Raw genomic sequence first — 22,072 nt, forward strand, 5'->3', positions numbered from 1 at the left:
TCTTTTTTACAAATAGTTTAGATTAGAAGAGATGGACATCTGCTCCATGTCTTCCTTCTCATCTTGTCGTGGCTTAACATATTCTAATAGATTATCTCTGTCCAACCTTCTATTTAGTCAATCGAACAATTAACCATTTTTTCTTTCCACGGAGCGGTCCCACAGGCAGACCTTGTCTTGTAAAAATTCGGGGTTAACACAAATAAGATTACATCATTCACCAGGGCTTTAAGAATGATGTTAGGGGGGTTCATCGACCCAAATATAAGCATGCTTTGATAGTTTGACTAGACAGCTAAATTTGCTAAATTATGCGTACTCTATTAAAATCTCTATTACAATGCTAAGTTGAAATTGAAGAAAACTCTTGCCAAAGCATGTTACATTCGTCATATCTTGGCACACACGGCTGTTGCTGATAATCCGCTTTGCTTCATTATCTCCACAACAGCCGAGGCTCACGCTCTTAGAGATGGTCTGATTCTAGCCCAACATATCGAGGAAGAAAAAAAGATGTGCTACTCCTTATCGTCAGGTGTGGGCGAACATGAAGTTCTCACCTACTCTACTCGTGCTTATTGAGGAAGAAAAGAAGATGTGCTACTCGGCTACTACTCACCGTTAGCGGATGGATTTCGAAGATAGAAACAAGGGGAAAAAGGCAATATTTATTGTGCGAATACTCTATGCATTGTGTGAGATAGTTTCTATAGATGACGTGGCTGCTATGGAAATTATGTATAGTTTCTATCACTGAAACTGCCACTACAAACGCGTCATTTGCATCTCTCTTAACACCCCCCCTAGCCCCTTCACCTCTTTCAGGTATATAGCTTGCATCAGTGTTTAGTAACAAAATTCCTTCTAGGTTTTTTTTTCCATCCCTCGGCACGCTTAACAGTCTTCTTTAAAGCTCTTTGATAATTTGTTGTCAGGATAGCAATTGATAAAGAAGCTCTCACTTGGGATTGGATAAGCTTCACCGTGCACTAGCTTCTGGTTCTGTAGTTTGTTTCTTTCCTAGGCTGGTCTTTTTCTGGTGTTTGGGTGCCCCTACGTGGCTCACATCGGCTCCAGGTGGACCCAAAAAAAAACTTCTCGCAAACCACCCTGGGCCCAACTCTAATAAGCCCGGCCCGAACCAGCGCGTGCTCCTCCCTAAAACCATCGATCCAGATCAGAGTCGCAAATCACCGGCTCGATCGGTGGCGGCGTCCCTAGACCCTAGACGTCGCCGCGCCCAACCGGTTCCTCGTCCTCAACGCCGCCAAGCTCGACGACTTCGCGCTGCAGGGCTCCGACCAGACGACCAAGTGCTTCCCCGCTTGCCTTGCTCCCCCTGCACGGGTGGGTTTGATCTCTGTTTGTGTAAGGTTACTGATTTGGAGAATTATTAGATGTGGCTATCTTTTTTGGGAGGCGTCAACTAGGGTTCTTAGATGGCGTTTGTTTTTACCAGAATCCCAGTACTTTGCTTAAGGTTTTGATCTGCCCAGAGCAACTTCAACAATTGAGTTTGACATGGTGCCAGTCTGTCGGAGCGGGTTTGCGGGCACGAGATCGGCATCTTAAACATTGTGTAGTTTCTTAGGGCTATAGCTACCTCAGAATTTCCTGCAAATTGATTGATTGAAACTTTGCAAGTTAAATATGTCTTAACATTTCTTAGTTGATTGATTGAAATCCATGATTTTGTGTTTCAAACAATTTTAGATTGCACTCGAGGAGCACTACTATGAATATAATTGTCAGTGAAGTTCTCAATACTTGCAGATCCTACAGTTATATGGTTTAATACTTATTACAGGTGCTTGTATACTTATTCAAGCTTAAGCATTTCCTGCAATCATATAAGGATTGTTATTTACAAACTGTACACTGTGTGCTTTAATCTCTAAGTTGGAATGGCACTTTTGCACTTCGATGTTTTGCAAAAAGGGCCATGCGTCATACCTTTGATGGGCGCCCCCAGCACACAGCTAACGGGCCAAGGAGGGCCCAAGGAGGGGCGCTGAGCAGCCCCACATTAATGTAGGAACACATTATTATCCTGGTTGGGAAGCCCATCCATTCTCGGCTTCCCAACCAAGACAAAGATTGTGGGACTAAAGCACATCCTTTAGTCCCTGGTCACATAATCAGGACAAAAGATATAACTTTAGTCCCGATTAGTTATACCAACCGATACTAAATGGTTTTCTACTAGAGCCCTCGTGTGCCGCCACGTATTGTCCACAGACCAAGGGTTGCTCTTCTTCAACAGGAACCTCCTGATGGCTTTTCACCAAGGCGGTTCTGCAAACATGTCCTGGCTCTTGGCTCCCATCCTCCACCGATGGTGGGTTGACACAATGGAGTCCTACCTCCATCCTACTTGGATGGCCATGGCTGCATGGGCGTTCCATGCCTCCTACCACGCTGGTCTTCATAGACAACCTCAACCACCAGCTCGTTCGAGTCGACGACATCCACATCACCCTATGCCTTGACTCCAACCTGCATCGCCTTTCGCCAGGAGAGTTTGACTTGGGACACTTCATGTTTGGCACCATGTTGGACTTAACAATGACGCCATCTACACGCTCTAGCACCACGATTTGGCACCGACTCCCTACCTACATCACACTCGATGCCGACAACCGCATCCACGACTTCGCCACACTGCCTAGAGAGATGCTACACTTCACCTTCGGCGCGGCCATCACTCGACCACTCCTCGTCGCAGCTCGTCAAGCAACACGAGTCGTACATCGGCAATCTCCTCTACTGCTTCGAGTTCATGCCGACATGCACAAGGGAGAACATCATCATCTCTGACCCCTTATACGGCACCATCTTCGCCCGCATCAACGCTATACTCCCAGGGTGTGCCTTTCCTCCAAATGACATCAACGATTGTATATTACTTTGGCATGAGGACACACCGAGTGGAGAAGGGGTGATGTCATACCTCGGATGGGCGCCCCCAGCACACAACTAACGGGCTGAGCAAGGCCCAGCGAGGGGCACTGAGCAGCCCCAGCATGCCCTAAAGGGACCGCGAGTGCGCCAAGGAGGGACGCCACCACCCTCGCTGTCATTATCTCCTAGAAGGAGTTACCGTAATAGAGTTCACCTTTCCTCCCAACGCCACCAACGCTAGCCGCCAGTCCCCTCCACCATAGCCGCAGCCCCCCTCCCCCAGGAGGACCCTTACACCATGTCTGGATGGTAATAATCATCTTGGAGGGTTTACAATGGTGTTTCAATGTGGAGAGTAAATAGAAAGAGAATATGGTTCGAAATGAAGTAAATAGTTTTAGAAATAGCTTAGGGTACCCAATTTAAACTCATTTATTAGCTTTTTATTATTTTTTGAAAATGATCAAATCAGCTTAAACTTGTAAAATGCAAAACACACACACACAAGTATTAATTAAAAGGTGAAACCAATTTTGTTAGGTTTCTACGAACTAAACCTACATGATGCAGGTAATAAAGATCAAATCATGCAAGTATTAAACTAAAAAAAGTGAAACCAATTGTGTTAGGTTTCTATAAACTAGATCTACACAATATAGGGGATAAAGATCATGAAACGAGCTTTCTATTTTCTATGTATAATTAGATTTGTAGATTTCTTAATATGTTCCTCTAAGACGCAAGGCACTTGCATTGTTGTAGACGTGGATAAAGATTCATGTTCTGGTGCAACATACGGACGTATATCTAGGAGGGAGAAAAAACAGGGGCTAAAATCGATGGGAAGTCATGTTTGATGGATTATAAAGATTGAGCAGGTTAAAAAAAATATTGCGGGAAGTTGCGGATCGCAGGTGGGGTGCTTTTGTCTGGCATGTCATGCTTGCAATCAAGCTATTAGTTTACTTTTAGGTCATGCATGCAAATCAATATTTGCCTTTTATTTCGTTCGTCTAGAGAAAATATGGGCCTACCGTAACTACGCAGGCACAGGGGAAAACCGGAGGAGACGGCGGGGGAGAAAACTGGGAGAGCCAGAGGTGCGATTGTAATGATTTGTTGTTTGAACATTTTCCTTTTTTTTTGGAATAAAAACTGTGGGGCAAAACCCCCCAGCGAGTTCCAACAAAGTACAGAAAACATAATGTCGTTTGAACATTTGCCACTTCTTAGTTATATACTCCCTCCATATTAAAAAACCTGACGTTTAGACAGGAATTGTAGTAACCAAGGAGTGATTAATGAAGGGGTAATCTTCCAACTTTGCCCTTATTAAATAGACCTGCGGGTATCCTCTAGTCACAAAACTTTCGTAGCTTGATTGGTTTGCCTTGAGCAGTCTGAGGCTGGCAGTCAAGGTTCGATTCCCTTGGCCACACATATTTTGATGATTTTTTTGCATGGCTCGCTTGCCGGCCTGGGAGCCTTCGCCGCTTGCCCGGGTAAGAGTTAATGCAGCGATGGGATGAGAGATTAATTAGGGGCAAAGAAGTCCAAAACCAGGGCTGGCCAAGCTATAACGTCACGTTTTAAGAAAACAGGGTGGAAGGCCAGGACGTCTAGTTTTTGAGGTATGGAGGGAGTTTATAGTAGTCACCAAGTGGATCTAGAAATTTGCCACTTCTATGTTATTATATATATACTCCATTCATTCCAAATTATAAGACGTTTTATTTTTTTATCACAAATTTGATTACTCGTCTTATTTAAAAAAAATTATAGAAACATAGTCAAATTTAAGTCATTCTTGAATAACTTTTATTAATAGACCAAGCCACGACAAAAGAAATGATATTTTGAACAAATTTTTGAATAAGCCAAATGGTCAAACTTGATGTCAAAAAATCAAACATCTTATAATCGATCGGATTGAGTAGAAAACAGATATAGAGATTAGATTATAGTAAAGACTTTCAATTCGGCTTGTGGAAGAGAGGTTTAGAGAGTGGACCGTCAGTGCGAACAGTGTAGGCTGATCAACTGACTGCACTAATACATTGGGCCAACTGGATCATGCGAAAAGCAGGCCCTTCTTCCGTTTCCAATAATCTCACCGAAGGAGAGAGCAGCACAACGGCCGTTTTCCATCGACAGATGGGCCATAAGGCATTAACGAGCGCCTCCGGTTTTAGGAGGACGAGCTGGCCTAATCATCCATCCATCAAGGTGAGTCGTCTCGTCATCGCTGCATGTATAGATCGAGTTTATTTTAGCATGTTTTGATCCCCGTTCCTATGACCTTGCTCTACCAAATCCAGCTTTTGGAGACTACAGATCTTGGAGGTTCCTAGAAATCCTTCGGAAGAGATCCGAGACCTGCGGTCTAGAGAGAGAGAGGGGGGGGGGGGGGGATCCAAGAGCTGCATGGTTTTCTCATCTACGATGGTTAATATGGGACTTGGGGGTATATAGCCTATCTACTTGTGATTTACGAGCAGTCGAGCACACAACAGTAGATAGTGAACTTGATTACCTTTGATAATTTGTTTTGGACCTGATTTATTACACAAATTGTGTCACGAGAGTCCATTTTCTAAGATGATTTTCAGCGACCATTACATCAGAGTTTCGATTAGGTTACTGATTAAGATCTTGCACCACTGCTCTATCTCATCCACAAAACCATAACAGAGGTCGCTATACTGATTGATGATGCAAAACAACATGCAGATGGGTGGGAAGGGGCCAAGGCAGGTGCTCCAAGCCAGCGCCGCGACGAAAGGCCCTAGGCGGCTGACTGAGGTCCCAGCTGAGACGAGCCAACACCAAGCGATGGAGAAGATCACCGCCACCATCAACGCCAACCTGCTGCAGTGTTGTGTATGCTCTGGTCCATTGACGCCTCCCCTTTTCCAGGTATGGATGTGTGGAATCAATCTATCATGTTTGATGTTATAGTATCATATTTTTATTTTATTCACCATGTTCCTCGGTACATAGTGTACCTTTTATGTATCTTTGATTTATGTCTTCAACCTGAATTTTCCAACTACCTGAATCTATAGTGTAGTCATGTAGAAAGTAAAAGAATATAGGTTCAACATGTTTTTCATACTAACTAAAACATACTTTTTAGAATAAAACGGACTCTTTAGAATGTAGGATATCTAAAACATAGGAAAAAAACATAGAACTAGAGTGCAGATATCACTTGCAATCCTATAGGATTTGGAAATGCAAGAAAGTTTCTAATTATGCGTTTGGATAGGAAAGTTTTCAAGAGGTTGGACCTCATGTTAGATTTCCTCCAAAATTCTTATAAATTTGTGCCACTCCGTAGGAATTTTGTAGGATTTTAGAATATAATGGTCAATCCCTTATTCTAAAGAGCGACGTGGTAAAGAAATTCCTATAGGTTTACATCTTATAAATTCCTTCATGGATCCTATGTTTAAAAGAGGCATGATTGTATTGTTTAGCCTTAAAAATATGATCCATGGCATTTAATGTACTCCCATACAATGTTGCTTTACATTACTAGATAGTAGTTCTCCAACACTATCAAGTTATGAGGGTCTGTTTGGTTGTTTTATGAGTTGTGAAAAAGCTGTTGTGGGCTTTGAGTTATGGAAAAGTTTATTTGAGCTGTGAGGAAGCGGAAAGTCATTTGGTTGAAATAGCTGTGAAATTGTAGGTTTGTTATAAGAAAGGCATGTAATACCCTTGAAGTCCTGAGAAACTGATTATATGTAAACTGATCGTAAAACATCGTGCTATTGACCGATTCACATGTAAATGACCAGTAACAGTAGCTGCTCAGAAGTTTAGCCATTTTGCCCTTTTTGGCCAGATCTTTCATATTGTCATCCATCGATACAAGATGTTAATATTGATAATCATGGCATCAATGACACAAGAACATATGAGCAGCAAGGACACAACATTATTTGAAACAAAAACAACACTAACACTAGAAATGGTTCTGAGATGACACAAGCAAATAAGCTTTTGCAGTACAGGCAACTAATGGTTTGCAACATAGGGAATAAACAAACTCCGGTTCACAATACAATAATAGAAATAAATAATCATCTCCTTTTCATGCTCCCTCAAGCAAATTGAATCTTCCTTCATTTGTTTCTGGTGGGTTAAAAACCTCCTTAAATTCATGCTTGACGATCAGGACGATGTATTAGAACAATTTTTTTCTTGCACCCAAAATCTTTCTCCATCATGGCCTTTTCAGTGCTACGGACTAGGTTGGTTGGATGAGCTGATGATGCTTCAACACTTGAGTACATCTTCTCTAACATAGTTTCTATCTTCAAATATGTGTTCTTGTTTTTGGAAATAATGGGCTTTTCTCATCCTTCTCTTCAGTACTACTAGCGGAGTCCTTGCATTTCTTTTTTCTGGTTTTGATTTCTTCAAAACAGCCAACTTTACATCATCATTATCTGGAGTTTTTTTTACCTCAGTCATATCCTCATCACTTGACTTATCCGAGGATATAACTCCAGGACAGGATGCACTAGCCCCACTAACATGTATCTTATAATATATATAGTTCATCAAGGTGCTTCATTCCTTATTTTCTGAACCTTACATGGTTGCAGTTGATGTATTTCCATATAAAAGCAAGGAAAATTAATAATGAACAATAATGACAATACAGTTCTTACATCAAGGCGTTCATCCCACCATTCCTTAATTAGCACTCAACAGTCCGCTTCGCCTCATCCATCCAAGCCTAGTGGCACAATTCTTAAACTCCATGAATCATGTATCTTCTATTTTCATATTATTCCTCTTGTTTTCCAATTGTTTCTTTCTTAGCTTCTGACCTGATTTTTCTTCAAACTTAGATATAAAATTTGTCCAACCAGTTTTAGTGAAAAATCCCAACGGCCTATTCCCATTTTCTATCTCACCTTTGCACATATGAAATGGCTCACATTAGCACCACATCAATCTATCTTATCAACCATTCTTGAATCAAGCAAAAAAAATATTTCATTCAGTTTAGTTACCATAACAACATGAGTACGAGCACTACATCAATTTTATATGCAAACTCCTTGTAACAATCATGCAACCAACAATTTATCATACCTCAATTTCGTTTAATAATCAAGCATCCTGCTACTTGAGGGACATTAAGGAGGAAGGAAGAGGGGGGAATTTGAGGTACCTAGGATGGGGGAAAAGATCAGTGGCAGGCAGGTAATTCGATAAAAGTCTCAATCCCGCAGCCGATAGAAACAAGTGACTCGGTGTTGTGAGAATTGTACTAGGGAAAGTTGTTTTCTTTGTAGAACCTCATACCCATTCCATCCTTTTAGTTGGCTTTTGACTTTTTTTGGTTTTTTAGGGGATTTTGACTTTTTTTGGTAGCGAAAGCAACTTTTGGAGACCAACCAAACACACTCTAATGGCCTAATCACCCAGCATCTAGTGTGTCTACTTGTCTACTCCATGGTGTACTACTTGTGAGCACTGACTTAATTTCATTGTAGCACTGATTCAGAATAAATAAATTGGTATCATCACGAAAGCGATCATTTCATCACAAAAGAAAGGGTTAAAATACATGCTTATCGTCATAATTCTAAGTAAGAATCCACATAAATTTCTTTGTCGAAAGTACTAGTAAAATCAAGGGCAAAGCTATGTTCTAAAAAATATACTCCCTGCTCCCGTAAAAGAACGCAACTATGGTATTTTTGCTAGACAAGTTAGTTGAAGTATGACCAAGTTTATATGAATAGTGTGAACATTTATGTCTCCATTTAAATTTACTAAAAAAATGGTACTTATTTTATATCATAAATGCTAGTACATTGAAGTATAAATTTAGTCAAAATTTTTAGATACTTTGACTCAAGAATTGCATTTTTCATGGACAGAGGGTACAAAAGAAAGTAGCTTTAATTGAAATGTCACCATGTATACATACTTATAGCAACTGTCTGTACACTCAGATGCACACCCGTCTAATTTGTTACAGTAAAACCTCCGTGCTGTTCCAGTTCCAATGACACACTTTCATTTTTCTTTTTTGGTTGTGTCATGCAGTGCACGAAAGGCCATGTCTCATGCTCACGGTGCTGCCCCGCCGATGGGTATCTGGACGACGAGGTTGAATGCCTCATGTGCGATGAGCCAGAGACGGCCACCCGCTTCCGCGCCATGGAGCACATCCTCGTCGGCATGCGCATGCCATGCCCGTTCCGGCAGCACGGGTGTGCCAAGATGATACCCTACGCGTCGGTGCAAGCCCACAAGGCGTCGTGCGTCCATGCCCCGTGCCATTGCCCCATCTCTGGCTGCACGGGCTATGGTAGCAAGCCCCTCCGCGAGCACATTCGACAGGACCACCCTGGCGTGGTACGCACGATCATCTCACCACATTGCCTCACGCCGCTGAGGATGCACGCGCATGAGCAGGCTCGCATGGTGAGACTCGGCGACAGTGACGGCAGCCCGGAGTTCCTGGTCATCGTTGGCCAGTACAAGCAGCTGGGGCGCATGCTGTCGGTGGTGCGCCTCGTGGATGAGTCCGTCGTCGAGCAGGATTTCAAGCACAGGATCGAGGTGGTCGGCAACGCCGGTGTGCTGTCGCTGTCCGGTGAGACTCTGGACGCTGAGCGGCTGAAGGAGCCGTACAAAGCGAGCCCGTTCCTGTTCGTCCCCAACGAGACCTGGGACTCTCCTGAGGGCATCCGTGTGTTCATCGAGCTGAAATGAAGTCCCCATTTGGAAAGTCGTGATTTATTTTATCCTATTTTTCACAAGAACCTAGACTCTGCATCCAACTTTTGCATTCCAGATAGACTTGAAATGGTGCCCCGAGCACCCGTACTCCTTTTCTTTCAAATGGTAAGTCATTCCATTTCATATGTAGTTTTTGTTATTCAGCTAAGATAAGGTTACAAAAGCTGGCGGCCCTGTGGTATTCAGTACTTGGTGTTTGTTTCGCTGGTGACTGATTATGTTACTTGTGTTTGTTTCAATTGGCATGGGCGGCCCTGTGGTATTAAGTACTTGGTGTTTGTTTCGCTGGTGACTGATTATGTTACTTGTGTTTGTTTCAATTGGCATGGAAATCAATCTAGTGTAATGCATTGTTGACCCTTCAGTAAGAAATGTATCCTAGAGGCAAAGAGAAGGACGACGACGACGCCAGCGTACCAAAGAAAACCAGTATTAGCTTACACTGTTTCCATTGCCAGTGCTATATGAACATGATTGCCGTTTGTTTACATTTCCATTCGTCAACCAAACAGCACCTGAATTCTGTCAGGTCTGTCTGCTACGTTGTCAAACATGTCACACAAGTACCATCAACCTTTTGCACAATCTATGGGAATTATATATATAGATTGCTGCATCAAAAGGTAATGGCAATGCATCCATTCCCAACATGTAATTTAGCATGTTTTGCCTGGGTACAGTCTAGTCTTCCACACTGCAAGTTGGATACCATTGAAGATCTGAAGGCCAAACAATTCACCCCTAACGCAAACAGATCCTATAAAGGGTAAGGATGCTAAAGCTAAACTGCTAACTTTACATTGCTCACATCCACAGTTAATTAGCTCAAACAGTCCTGCAATTAGGGGGACACTGCGTCACTGCAAGGACCAGAGTTGTTAGTGCATATGCACAGATGAGATTTGTCATTGTTTGGCTATAAACAACAATTGTGAATTGTCTCTTGGTGGGTTTATGCACATATATTGTAATGAAAACAAAAAAAAAAAGATAAGACAATGATAATTCAGTTTGCATGTCTATTGAACCATAACAAAAAATTAATGTTTTGACTAGATCTTCACAAAATTATAACAATCATCATTTTTATCAAGGTTTGTTGGTTGGGTTGAACCTTATCAAGCTTGATTGGACGCGCTTGGCCTTTCCGCCCTTACATAATTTTCTCTCTTTGTTTTCTTTTTGAAATTTCTAGGCTCATTAATCAGTAGTAGTACAACCTTTTCATTACATTGCGTTATTACTTATAAATGACATCTAACCAGAAAATCATAAGCAACAAAAAAGGTTTGATTAGATTATTATTAGGAATCACAATGGATGGATGAGCATCAGTACTTGAGGTCAAATTCTTGTTTGTATTTATCAAACTTGACGAGCGTCAACAGGATGGAAAAGCTTGATTACTGCTAATATATGGATCTTTTGGACATAATCAATCCAGAAAGATATGTGTCTATGCTTTTGGGGACCATTATGATTTTTGGTAAGAAACTTCAGATTATAAACATTCCCATTGGGGGTAACAATAATTTCTATCTTTTTTGGTCATTCCATAACACTAAAAAGTAGATATGATTTCCAATATATAGTAATTCGACTCTTGAGCTACAGGTACATATATACCTGGTTGGCTGGTTCGCCTGGGAGGAATAAGATGGCAAGGCTTTGGATGCACAACACAATGCAAGAAGAGCTATCGTTAGTAACAACTTGTTCCTCCATTTTATCGTTATAATAAAAATGAGATAAGGTGGCTATGTTTTGTAATTTTACTTATTCTGCCAGTAGACGTTTAGCTAAGGAGAAGGAATTGGTATGGCTCTCAAACGTATGTAAATTCTGTGGGAAGGAGGAGTCTGTTGATCGTCTTCTGCTCCAATGTCCTATAGCAGTGGTGACTTAATTGGGTTGTGGTTTTTTGCATGGTAGTGTTGGTGAGATGAGAGTGTTGGCTTTTGCGCGTGTTGGACTGTAATCTGGAAAGCTGGTAACCCAGAAATACTATGTCTTTACACTTTCCATATAAGCTGGGTTGTGAAGCCTTTGGTCTAATAAAAGTTAAAGTATATATGGGGTGACTGGTTTCCTACTCTCTAATCATAGTGTGACTGCTATGTATATTATGGTGTCAATGATATCCATATTTGTTAGGGCTCCGTGTGTCAAATCATCACCCCACTCCGGCTCCACCCTCCGGTCACTCCCACCAGGCTGCCCCCGCTACCACCCCTACGACTCTCACATCAACTGCAGGTGGACCCAAAAAAAACTTCACGCTAATCACACCGGCCCCAACGCTAATAAGCCCGACCCCGATCGACCAGCGCGTGCTCCTCCCCAAAATCATCCAGATCAGAGTCACAAATCGCCGGCTCGCCTTGGTGCGGTGTCCATCGACATCGCCGCACGCACCCAACTGGTTCCTCATCCTCGACGCCACCGAGCTCGACATCTTCGCGCTGCAGGGCTCCAACCAGGTGCTTCCTCGCTTACCTTGCTCCCCTGGATGGGTGTGTTTGATCTGTTTGTATAAGGTTAAGAATTTAGAGAATTATTAGATGTGGCGATCTTTTTTGAGGCGTCAGCTAGGGTTCTTATTACGCAAAGTTTACTGTGCAACACGCACCCACGCCCACGCCCAACAGAATGAAAAAGGAGGCTGCTCCTATGCCGGAGAAGAAGAAGCCGGTGGTGGCTAGGGTTCTGGTGACAGCATGGTTTAGATTTCCATCTCTGGCGGCTCTAGAGAAGGCGGTTCAGGGGGAGGCCGCCATGACACCACGGTGGCGGCGGGTTGAAGGGCGGTGAGTGAGGTGGCGGGGTACCACCAAGTGGCTCGCGAGGCACCGCCAAGCAGGGAGGGGGAGGGATAACTGATTGGCGGGGATGGCGAGGTATTGTGGTTTGGGTGGGTGGGGTCAAGGGCGGATTGCGGTGGTCGCTAGTGGTAGGGGCAGGGGCGGGGGTGGGACGAGGACGACGCCGGCAGTGGCGAAGTGGTGGGCACGGGCGGTGGGCGTCGCCGGCGGTGGCGAGGCGGCTGCTGGCTAGGCAGAGGGGGAGGAGGCTGGGTGGGGAAGGAAGGGAGCACGAGGTAGATGCAAGGGTCCAGGTCACGTGCTTTCAGATATCGCGACAGGTCACGCTTTAACCGTGTCCTTATTAGATGGCATTTGTTTTTACCGGGAATACATCTATGGCCTTGTTTAGATCCAAAAACTTTTTGGATTTTGACACTGTAGCACTTTCGTTTTTATTTGACAAACATTATCCAATCATGGAGCAACTAGGCTTAAAAGATTCGTCTCGTGATTTACAGGTAAACTGTGCAATTAGTTATATTTTTTATCTATATTTAATGTTCTATGCATGCGCCGCAAGATTCGATGTGATGGGGAATCTTGTAAAGTTTTGGGTTTTTGGGTGTATCTAAACAAGGCCTATGTTGCTTAAAGTTTTGATCTGCTCAGAGCAACTTCAGTCTGACTGTCTGACATTGGTGTTAATCTGTCGGAGGGGGTTGCATGCGGCATGACATCGGCGTCGATCTTAAAGTTTGTGTAGTTTCTTAGGGCTATAGCGACCTCAGAATTTTGCAAGTTGATTGATTGAACTTTGAAAGTTAAGGTTCTGTTTGGACGGTGCCTATGCATGCCTCACAGAACGGCAACACCAATAGTTTGGCGAACAAATAGCTCGCCACAAATTCGGCATGGTTTGGCGTAGAAAATGACTTACGCAACCTTGATGAATTCTGGCGGACCATAACACCGGCTACGGAACAAACGCATGCAAACTGTCTTAAAATTTCTTGGTCCATTGATTGAAGTCCATGATTTTGTGTTCAAACAATTTTAGATTACACTCGAGCACTAATATAAATATTACTGCCAGTGAAGTTCTCATTACCTGGAGATGCTACAGTCATATAGTTTAATGCTACTTACCGGTGCTTGTATACTTATTCAAGCTTAAGCGTTTCCTGCAATCACATAAGGATTGCTATTTACAAACTGTACACCGTGTGTTTTAATCTCTAAGTTGGAATAGACACACTTTTCACTTAGGATGGTTATTTGCAAAAAGGGCCATGTCTCGATGGTAATAGTCATCTTTGAGGGTTTACGATGGTATTTCCTTGTGCGGAGTAAATAAAAAGAGAATAGGTTCCATTTGATAAATAGTTAAAGGAAAAAATAGAGAAGAACTAAATAGATTTAGAGAGAAAAATATATTTACTCGTGTCTCGTGACGTGTTGGGCTGGCATTGGACAGGATGGCCTCGTGGTTAGATGGGCTCCCTAAAAGCAAGTATAAATAACAGACTGTAAGTTGATTAAATACTGACGTAGAGGAAAGAGGAAATGTGAGAGATCAGAAACGGGTTGTAAGCTTACAGTTGGCTTAATTAGTCACGCAGAACGTTTGTCAGATAGATAAGTGGGCCTTGTATTAATAGTGATGAGCTAACTACTATATATAAGTAGGCTAATAGAAGGTTAAAAAAACTTTACAACCAATGACTAGCTGTATTATTAACTTTGCTCTATAAGGATTTTGGGAGATGGATTATAAAAATTGACCAGGTCAAACAAAAATATATCACAAGAAGTTGTCGATCACAGGTGGGGTGCTTTTGGTCGGCATGTCATGCTTGCAATCAAACTGTTAGTTACCTTTTGCATCCTTCATACCAAAAAGGACTACGTTTTAGCTATGAATCAGGATATAGGGTATAGATCGCGCATGCAAATCAATATTTGTCTTTTAATTTGTTCGGCTAGAGAGACTGCAGGGGAGAGAACGCTGGGTGAGCCGGAGATGCGATTGTAGCGCTTAGTCGTTTGGTACTACCCGTAGACCTAAATATTTATTATCACTTCTTAGCTCTTGTCTTTTCCTAGATAGATATGAACATTTATTGCTTTTTTGTTATATATAAAAATAGAGATAAAGATAGAGATAAAGATAGAGATAGAGATAGAGATAGAAATATAGATATAGATATAGATTAAATCTTATATAAAGATTTTTAATTCAGCTTGCCTAAGAGAGATTTAGAGAGCGTGGGCCCTCGGCGCGAACGGTGCAGGGCAATCAGCTGAGACTGCACTAATAAGTTGGGCCGATCTGATGATGCGACATGCAAGTCCGTTAAGATCTCACCTCCCACACCCCCAAACAGCCATGGCCACTCTCTTCATCCACTTCCACTTCCCAACCAAGACGTAATCTCCTTTGATCCTTCGTTTTGTAGTCCAATGATCTCACCTAAGGAGAGAGCAGCACAACACGCACTTTCCATCTACTACAGAAACCGGACAATCCACGAGGGGTTTGCGGGCACCTCCGGTTTCAAGAGGATGAGCAAGGTGAGTCATCTCGTCACCACTGCATGCAGATCAAGTTCTTTTTTTGCATGTTTTGATCACCGTTCATGTGACCTCGCACTGCCAATTCTGGAGTATATGGAGACTACGGATTTGTGGAGGCTCCTCAAAATCCTCCAAAAGAGATTCAGGACCTGCAGTTTAGAGAGGGAGTGAGGGAAGATCTAAGAGTTGTTCATAGTTTTCTCATCTGCGCTGGTTGGTTTGGGACTTGGAGGATCAAAAATTATTGCATGTCGAATTGCAACTTTACAAGCACACGATGATAGATAGTTATCTTGATTACTTGTTTGGATCTAATCTATTACGCCAATCTTGTCGTGAGAATCCATGTGGTTTCTAAGATGATTTTCAGTGGCCATTACATCAGAGTTTCGATTAGTCCATTGATTAAGATCTTGCTCCATTGTTTTACCTCATTCACAAACTGTAGCACTAGTCATTGTATTGATCGCTGATGCAGAGAGGCTTGCAGATGGGTGGGAAGAGGCCAAGGCAACAGGTGCCCCTATCACGCGCCCCGACAAAAGGCCCTAGGCTGCAGGATGAGACCCTAGCCGAGATGAGCCAACACCAAGCGGAGGAGAAGATCACCGTCACCATCAACGCCAACCTATTGAAGTGTTGTGTATGCTTTGGTCCATTGACGTCACCCATTTTCCAGGTATGGATGTGTAGAAACAATCTCTCATGTCCAATGCTTCGATATTATTACCTTGCAGTTTTTGGAAGTTCTTGATTTATTTAGAGTAAAGTAAACATCACTTGAGTGATTAAGGTCTCTTTTGCACATGAACTTTTCTACCCAATTCAAGAATGACACATGGTCTTCTTCCCTAACTTTGGCAAGGTTAGGGTTATGAGTCAGGGGCTTACCTGGATTCAGTAGGTGTAGGAGCAGTGTGGGGTTAGGCGGCACCGATCGTGCTATGGGGGAAGGCGGTTGGGTGGGGCAAGTGTGGGGCCATGATTGAGATAGCCCAATGACCACCACCAGGTTACCATGACAATAGTCAGAGGCGGTGGGGTGCCACTAGAGCCGGATAGGAGGCGGTGGCGGTAGGGGAGCTTGAGCAGAGATGAAGAAGACAATGAGGAGGAGGCACATCCAATGGTTTTAGGACTGTATAGATGGTCATCAGGCCGGCCCGGCTCGACACAGTCTGTATAGGTCAAGCCGGCATGGCACACCGTGCCTTCTCGAGCCGTGCCTCTTCAGGCCTCATGCCTGACCACCAGCCCAAGCATAGCACTACAAGCCAGAATTCATGTTGGGTCGACCCATTGAGGATGCCCAAAACTATGAGTCATGTCAGCCCGTGGCGCAACACAGATCCAAAGAATAGAGAGAGAAGGGCAGTGGTGGTGCTCAATGCTAGATCTAACAGTGGTGGAGGGGACTTGGTGAGCCACGGAGAAGTAGGAGCTCGAGTCTTCGGCGATTGGTGGGGCGGAGCTCGAGCATGTCATGCTCGCACCCTAGGCGCAACCTCGTGGAGGGACTAGAGAAGAGGAGCCATCGCAGATGGCCATCAACACGTTCATCCTCTGCAGTGCATGAGGTAGAGGTGAGTGCTATAGGGCAGAGAAGGTGAGGAGCCAGTCGTCCATCACACATTCATGCCATCATGGAGTAGAGGCATCGGGAGAGGAAGAGAAGCATGCAGGCATGTGGCTAGGGAAAGAGAAGGCCACGTCATGTGCATGGCCGCATGGGTGTGCATATTGAATGGAAGGTGGTGGTGGCTGCCTATCTTGGGATTGAAAGGGAGTTAGGGTTACAAAGGATAGGACCCAGTATATATTCAATGGGGGTGTTGGGCCTTTAATAGGCCCATGGCTTTTTCTGGGTCATGTCGTGCCAGACCACATGCCTAGGGTGTGGCCCAGGCACGGCCTGCTCCATCGATCGGGTCAGCCCGAGCCCACTGGCTATCAGGACATGTTGTGCTCGTGCCGGGCTAAAATAACATGCTATGTGTTGGGCCATCATGCCTCGGATGACATGGACATTTATATAGGAGTGGGATGTTGTGGTTGGCAGCCACGGAGCCACTAGAGCTAGGTAGGGAGAAGGAGGCGGCGAGGATGAGAGTCAAAGTAGGGAGCTACTCAAGTGGGGTCACCATTGTGGAAGTGCTGGCCACCGGTTTTGCCCCCGTTAGCTCTACCTGACCCTTTGTGTGACCCTGCTCATCCTCCACCTTTAACCAACAGAGGAGAAGGGAGACATCAGAGTGGGGAGCTATAGGCGGTTGGCAGTGAGGAATGGTCGAGCATGGCCATATCCCTAGCCTGAGGGCTTTGCTCTGTGGAGTAACAAGAGGAGAAGAAAGAGGAAGATGATGGGATGGAGGAAGATCAAAGGGGTACGCCCCATAAATATTGGTGAGCGGGTAATTTTGATGGAACTCTTGACTCTATAGCTGGTAGAACCAAGTCACTAGGTGTTGTTAGAATTGTATTGGGAAAGCTACTTTCTACCCATTACATCCCTTTGTTCGACTTTTACATTTTTATAGTAAAAACACTTTTGGAATTCCAACCAAATACTCTCTTGGTCCCAATAAAAGAGTTGTTCTAGTTTTCAAATTTGTCCCATTGGAAGTGTTGTTCTAGCCTGCAAAAGTGGAGTCCACACCTACGAAGCCTACCTTTCTCTTTCTCTCTCCCACCTCCCTTGCCGCTCGCATGGCCGCTCGAATCCGCATCCACCATCGTCACTCACAACATCCGGCCCTATTAGCATCGAGGCAGAAGCAGAGTGACCTGCCGATGGCAAGGCCCATAGTCGTGGCCTTCCTCCTTCTCCATTGTTATTCCTCTCTACTCTTCTTGTTGTGCGCTGCATGAGGTGGGTGGGCAGGAGGTGGAGCGACACCCTAGGTGAGGCTGTCGATGAGGTCGAGGATGGTGGGCAAGGACCCTGCATGGCCATGTTGTCACTGAGATCCGCACGACGGAGGAGCCATCACTGAGATCCACATGAAGGAGTTGTCGCCAAGATCCGCATGTTGAAGGAGTTGTCACTGAGATCCCCACGTTGGAGGAGTCATCTCCTTGATCTATTGCTCCACTACTGGCGAAGGCCAGGATGGCCTACGGTGATGGCGCGTTGCTACTCACCTTGACACGGGGGTTAGTGGGGTGGGCTCGGTCCTGCACGATGAGGAGGTGGCTGCTCACTCGTCTGGATCTAGACAAGGACAATAGAAACGCAGGAGAGATGGGGAAGGAGGGAGTAGGGGTATAGTTGTCTTTTGCCATCATCATTGGTTTGCGTGCTAAGTCCCAAAACGATTGTATTTTTGGGACAGAGGAAGTACAACTAGGTATGCAAGGTGGAGTGGGCCGCCGCACCAACCTGCTAGGCTCACTATGCCAAACCCACCTAAATAGAGTGGCCTGAAGTGGACAACCCACATATTCCAGCGGCAACCCACAACCCACGTCGTGTCAGCTCGCTGACTCGGAGATGCTCTGCAGCTACGGTTGCTAGTGCCACCCTCTGCTGTCATTGTCACTTCTTCGATGTTGCCGGTCCGACTTCTTCGGACACTTTCTGTTCTTGGTCAGTGGACCGCCCCTGCCCTTGGTTGCCCGCCGCGGTATATCATGTTGTCGCGGCGCCCCTGCGGATTGTCCACCACCACCTCACCGTCGCACCACCGCAGCTTGTTCTCTCTCCTTGCCTGTATCGCTTTCGCCACCTCTGTACACGCACAGCCAGTGGTGCACGGGTTAGCATCAGCAGCTTGCCTCCATGACAATGCAAGTCGGTCGGCGGCGATGCACAGGCACTGCCGTCGGCGTCTCTCTCCGTCCTCCGTCGTCGGATCGCAATGCAATGCCACGCCATTGCCAATTGAAATTGCCATGTCATGCATTGGATCCATCCATGTCGTCGTTCGTCCGTGACATGCTCATCCATGAGCATGAGGATTCAAGAGCTGCCTACTCGTGCCCGTGCAGTGCAACCAAGCATGGTTCATGGAGATGGAGCCACTCCAACCAAAAGCTACTGTACTAGTACTTGTATAGAAACCTATACGTAGCAGTACAGTATAGGGAGTACTATATGCGGACTAAGGATACGCTATAGAACACTACCAAAAAGGTGAAATTCTCCTAATATTTTTAAGTAGTAATAAAACGTTACCATTAGTCATAGCATATGAGAAAGTTTATACTAAATTTTAAATGGTAAAATATTAAGAGAAATCCACGTGACTAGGAGAAGAAGAAAATTTTGGTTGTGACAGCTGGCAGGGAACAGATGGGAGACCATCGCCGCATGCCACTGTGCATCGCAGTCGCGCCTTGCTTCACCTTGCGAGATGCAGAGCACGATGATAGCCACGTAGTGCTCGGGGTTGCCAGCTTGCCGCACATGACCTCTGTGGTGGTGGCCGTCACGGACAGCACGTGGGTGTTGTTTCAGGTGTGTGCGCTTATGCGGTGTTGTGCGGGCTGCCGCAAGGCCCACGAAAGCTAGCGGCGTTGCACGGCTCCCACATAATTAAACCTGCAAGCTCTCTCGTGGCTCTCGAGCAGATGCGGGGTGGGCTGACCACGCCGGCCCACTTGCATCCTTAAGTACAACCTAATTCACTCAACGTCTAGTGTCTTTGTCTATTCTTTGATGTTATATTTATGAGCATTGTCTTAATTTCCTTATACCACTGATTTAGAATAAATAAATTGATCATTATGAAAGGGACTATTTCTTCACAAAAGAAAGGTTTAAAATACATATTTGTGGTCATTATTATATTCCAAGTTAGACAATCCACACGAATTGTTCGGTGTAGAAAGTCTGTAAAACTAGGGTGAGGCTAGGTTGCTGTTAGGAGGTGCAAATACACCTCTAAAAATGCAAAAAAAAAAAATAGTAGGTTTAATTAAAATTTCATTATATATCTATGCTTTATGGCAAATGTTTATACATCATAAGGCAAGTGCACCTTCTCTAAGTTACTCCAACCAGTAAAACCCCTGTTTGTTTCACTTCCATTTTCTCCTTTTGGTTGTCATGCAGTGCACCAAAGGCCATGTCTCTTGCTCAGGGTGCTGCACCGAGAGGTACGAGGACGACGAGGTCGAATGCCTCATGTGCCGTGAGCCAGAGACGGCTACCCGCTGCCTCGCCATGGAGCACTTCTTGGGCGGCATCCACGTGCCATGCCCGTTCCAGCAGCATGGGTGCACCGAGATGATCCCCTACGCGTCGGAGCAAGCCCACAAGGCGTCGTGCGCCCACGCCCCGCGCCACTGCCCCATCTCCGGCTGCGCGGGCTACGCCGGCAAGCCCCTCCGCGAGCACATCCGGCAAGACCACCCCGGCGTGGTCCGCACGGTCGTCTCGCCGTGCTGCCTCAGGCCACTGAGGATGCGCGCGCACGAGCAGGCCCGCGTGGTGAGGCTCTGCAACGGCACCGGCAACGGGGACGACGGCGGCGGCGGCGGCGCGGAGTTCCTAGTTGTCGTCGGACAATACAAGCAGCTGGGGCGCGCGCTGTCGGTGGTGCACCTCGTGGATGAGTCCGTGGACGAGCAGGATTTCAAGCACAGGATCGATGTGGTCAGCAAGGCCGGCGTCCTCTCGCTGTCCGGTGAGACCCTGGACGCCGAGCACCTGGCGGAGCCGTACGAAGCGAGCCTGTTCCTGTTCGTCCCCAATGAGACCTGGGACTCTCCTGAGGGCATCCGTGTGTTCATCGAACTGGAATGAAAGTCCCCATTTGGAAAGCAGTGGTTTATTTTATTCTACTTTTTTGCAAGAACCTAGACTATTTTCCGTTCGATGACTTCTGCATCCAACTTTTGCTTTCATCAAATGGTAAGTCATTCCTTTTTTTTTAAGATATGTAGCGTTTGTTATTCACCTAAGGACTAAGGGGCTGCCTGCCCTGTGGTACTCAGTACTTGGTGTTTGTTAAATTGGTGAAGACTGTGTTACTTGTGTTTGTTTCCATTGGCATAGAAATCGGATCCGTGTAATGCATTGTTGACACCCTTCACTTAGAATTTCGAAACACATCACTTTTCCCTTCCACCAAACAAAAATGAAAAAAGTTCACATTACCTTCCTTAACTTATGTGAAAGTGTTTTAGAAACTTATGTGAAAGTGTTTCTTAGAGTTCAAAAGAAACTTATGTGAAAGTGTTTTTTAGGTTCAACGAGGAAAAGCACTTTTTCCAAAAAAAAAAAAAAAAAAAAAAAAAAACTTTGCTCGTGCGCACAACTGCCTTCTTCTCTAGTCTCCACCGCCGGCACCGACAGAACGAGCGTCCAGCCCAGTTACGTGCCATTTGGGTCCAGTGACGCGCCTTTTGGGCTTCCTTGTTGACGCATATTGGGCTGGACTTCTCGCTTCAGCTCGGGTCCGGTCACCCGTGACGCGCCTGTTGGGCTTCCTTGTTCACACGGATTGGGCTAGGCTTCTCGCTTCAGGTTCATCCATTCGGCCCGGTACGGTGCTGCTAACATAACATAACATGGCGGTGGCTCTACATTCGGCGGAGCGGGCCTGCGACAGCTGACGGTGTCTTACTTCGGCTGCAGGCAGCAACCATTGCTGGAAGTAGCGTCGAGCTATATTCTTCCTAAATGGTAATAGCAATTTTAATAAAAATAAACTATTCTCTAACAGTTTCTCTAAATGTAATAACCATTTTATATTTTAGACTTTTCGCTAGCCAAAAATAAAAGACGAGAATAACTCTCTAGAATACACGTGATATATAGAAAAACTATTAGAGTGAAAGGATATAAAAAGCGATTTATTTTTATGCAACTAACTCTCTAAATGACGATGAGTCCCTCTCCAAAAGTTTACACCTTATCCCATCAAATATTTAAACACATGTATAAAATATTAAATATAAACTAAAAAAATAACTAATTGCATAGATTGCAACTCATTTTCGAGACGAATCTTTTAAGCCTAACTAGTCCAAGATTTGATAATAAAGTGTCACATTAACACGTGTGCTAATAACAG

The 22,072-nt window shown here is 44.8% G+C and overlaps 2 protein-coding genes across 6 annotated transcripts; both read left to right on the top strand.

Annotated features, from left to right (window-relative positions):
• Positions 1,146 to 9,959, top strand: LOC110433277 (E3 ubiquitin-protein ligase SINA-like 7). 5 transcript variants are annotated; one of them, XM_021455057.1, is made up of 6 exons: positions 1,146 to 1,347; positions 1,460 to 3,815; positions 3,919 to 4,001; positions 4,988 to 5,127; positions 5,632 to 5,817; positions 8,977 to 9,959. In XM_021455057.1, the coding sequence occupies exons 4-6, from the start codon at positions 5,056 to 5,058 to the stop codon at positions 9,646 to 9,648; spliced, it is 930 nt and encodes a 309-aa protein (XP_021310732.1). In that variant the 5' UTR covers positions 1,146 to 1,347; positions 1,460 to 3,815; positions 3,919 to 4,001; positions 4,988 to 5,055; the 3' UTR covers positions 9,649 to 9,959. The 5 variants fall into 5 exon arrangements, with proteins under 5 accessions (XP_021310732.1, XP_021310731.1, XP_021310734.1 ...); XM_021455056.1 differs by lacking the exons at positions 1,460 to 3,815; positions 3,919 to 4,001; XM_021455059.1 differs by lacking the exon at positions 4,988 to 5,127 and having other exon boundaries at positions 1,147 to 1,347; positions 1,460 to 4,001.
• On the top strand, positions 11,924 to 20,898 carry LOC8079040 (E3 ubiquitin-protein ligase SINA-like 7). Its single transcript, XM_021457783.1, has 3 exons — positions 11,924 to 12,155; positions 15,532 to 15,732; positions 20,107 to 20,898. The coding sequence occupies exons 2-3, from the start codon at positions 15,544 to 15,546 to the stop codon at positions 20,797 to 20,799; spliced, it is 882 nt and encodes a 293-aa protein (XP_021313458.1). The 5' UTR covers positions 11,924 to 12,155; positions 15,532 to 15,543; the 3' UTR covers positions 20,800 to 20,898.

This window comes from Sorghum bicolor, chromosome 3 (assembly GCF_000003195.3).
Source record: "Sorghum bicolor cultivar BTx623 chromosome 3, Sorghum_bicolor_NCBIv3, whole genome shotgun sequence".
NCBI classification, from domain to species: Eukaryota; Viridiplantae; Streptophyta; class Magnoliopsida; order Poales; family Poaceae; genus Sorghum; species Sorghum bicolor.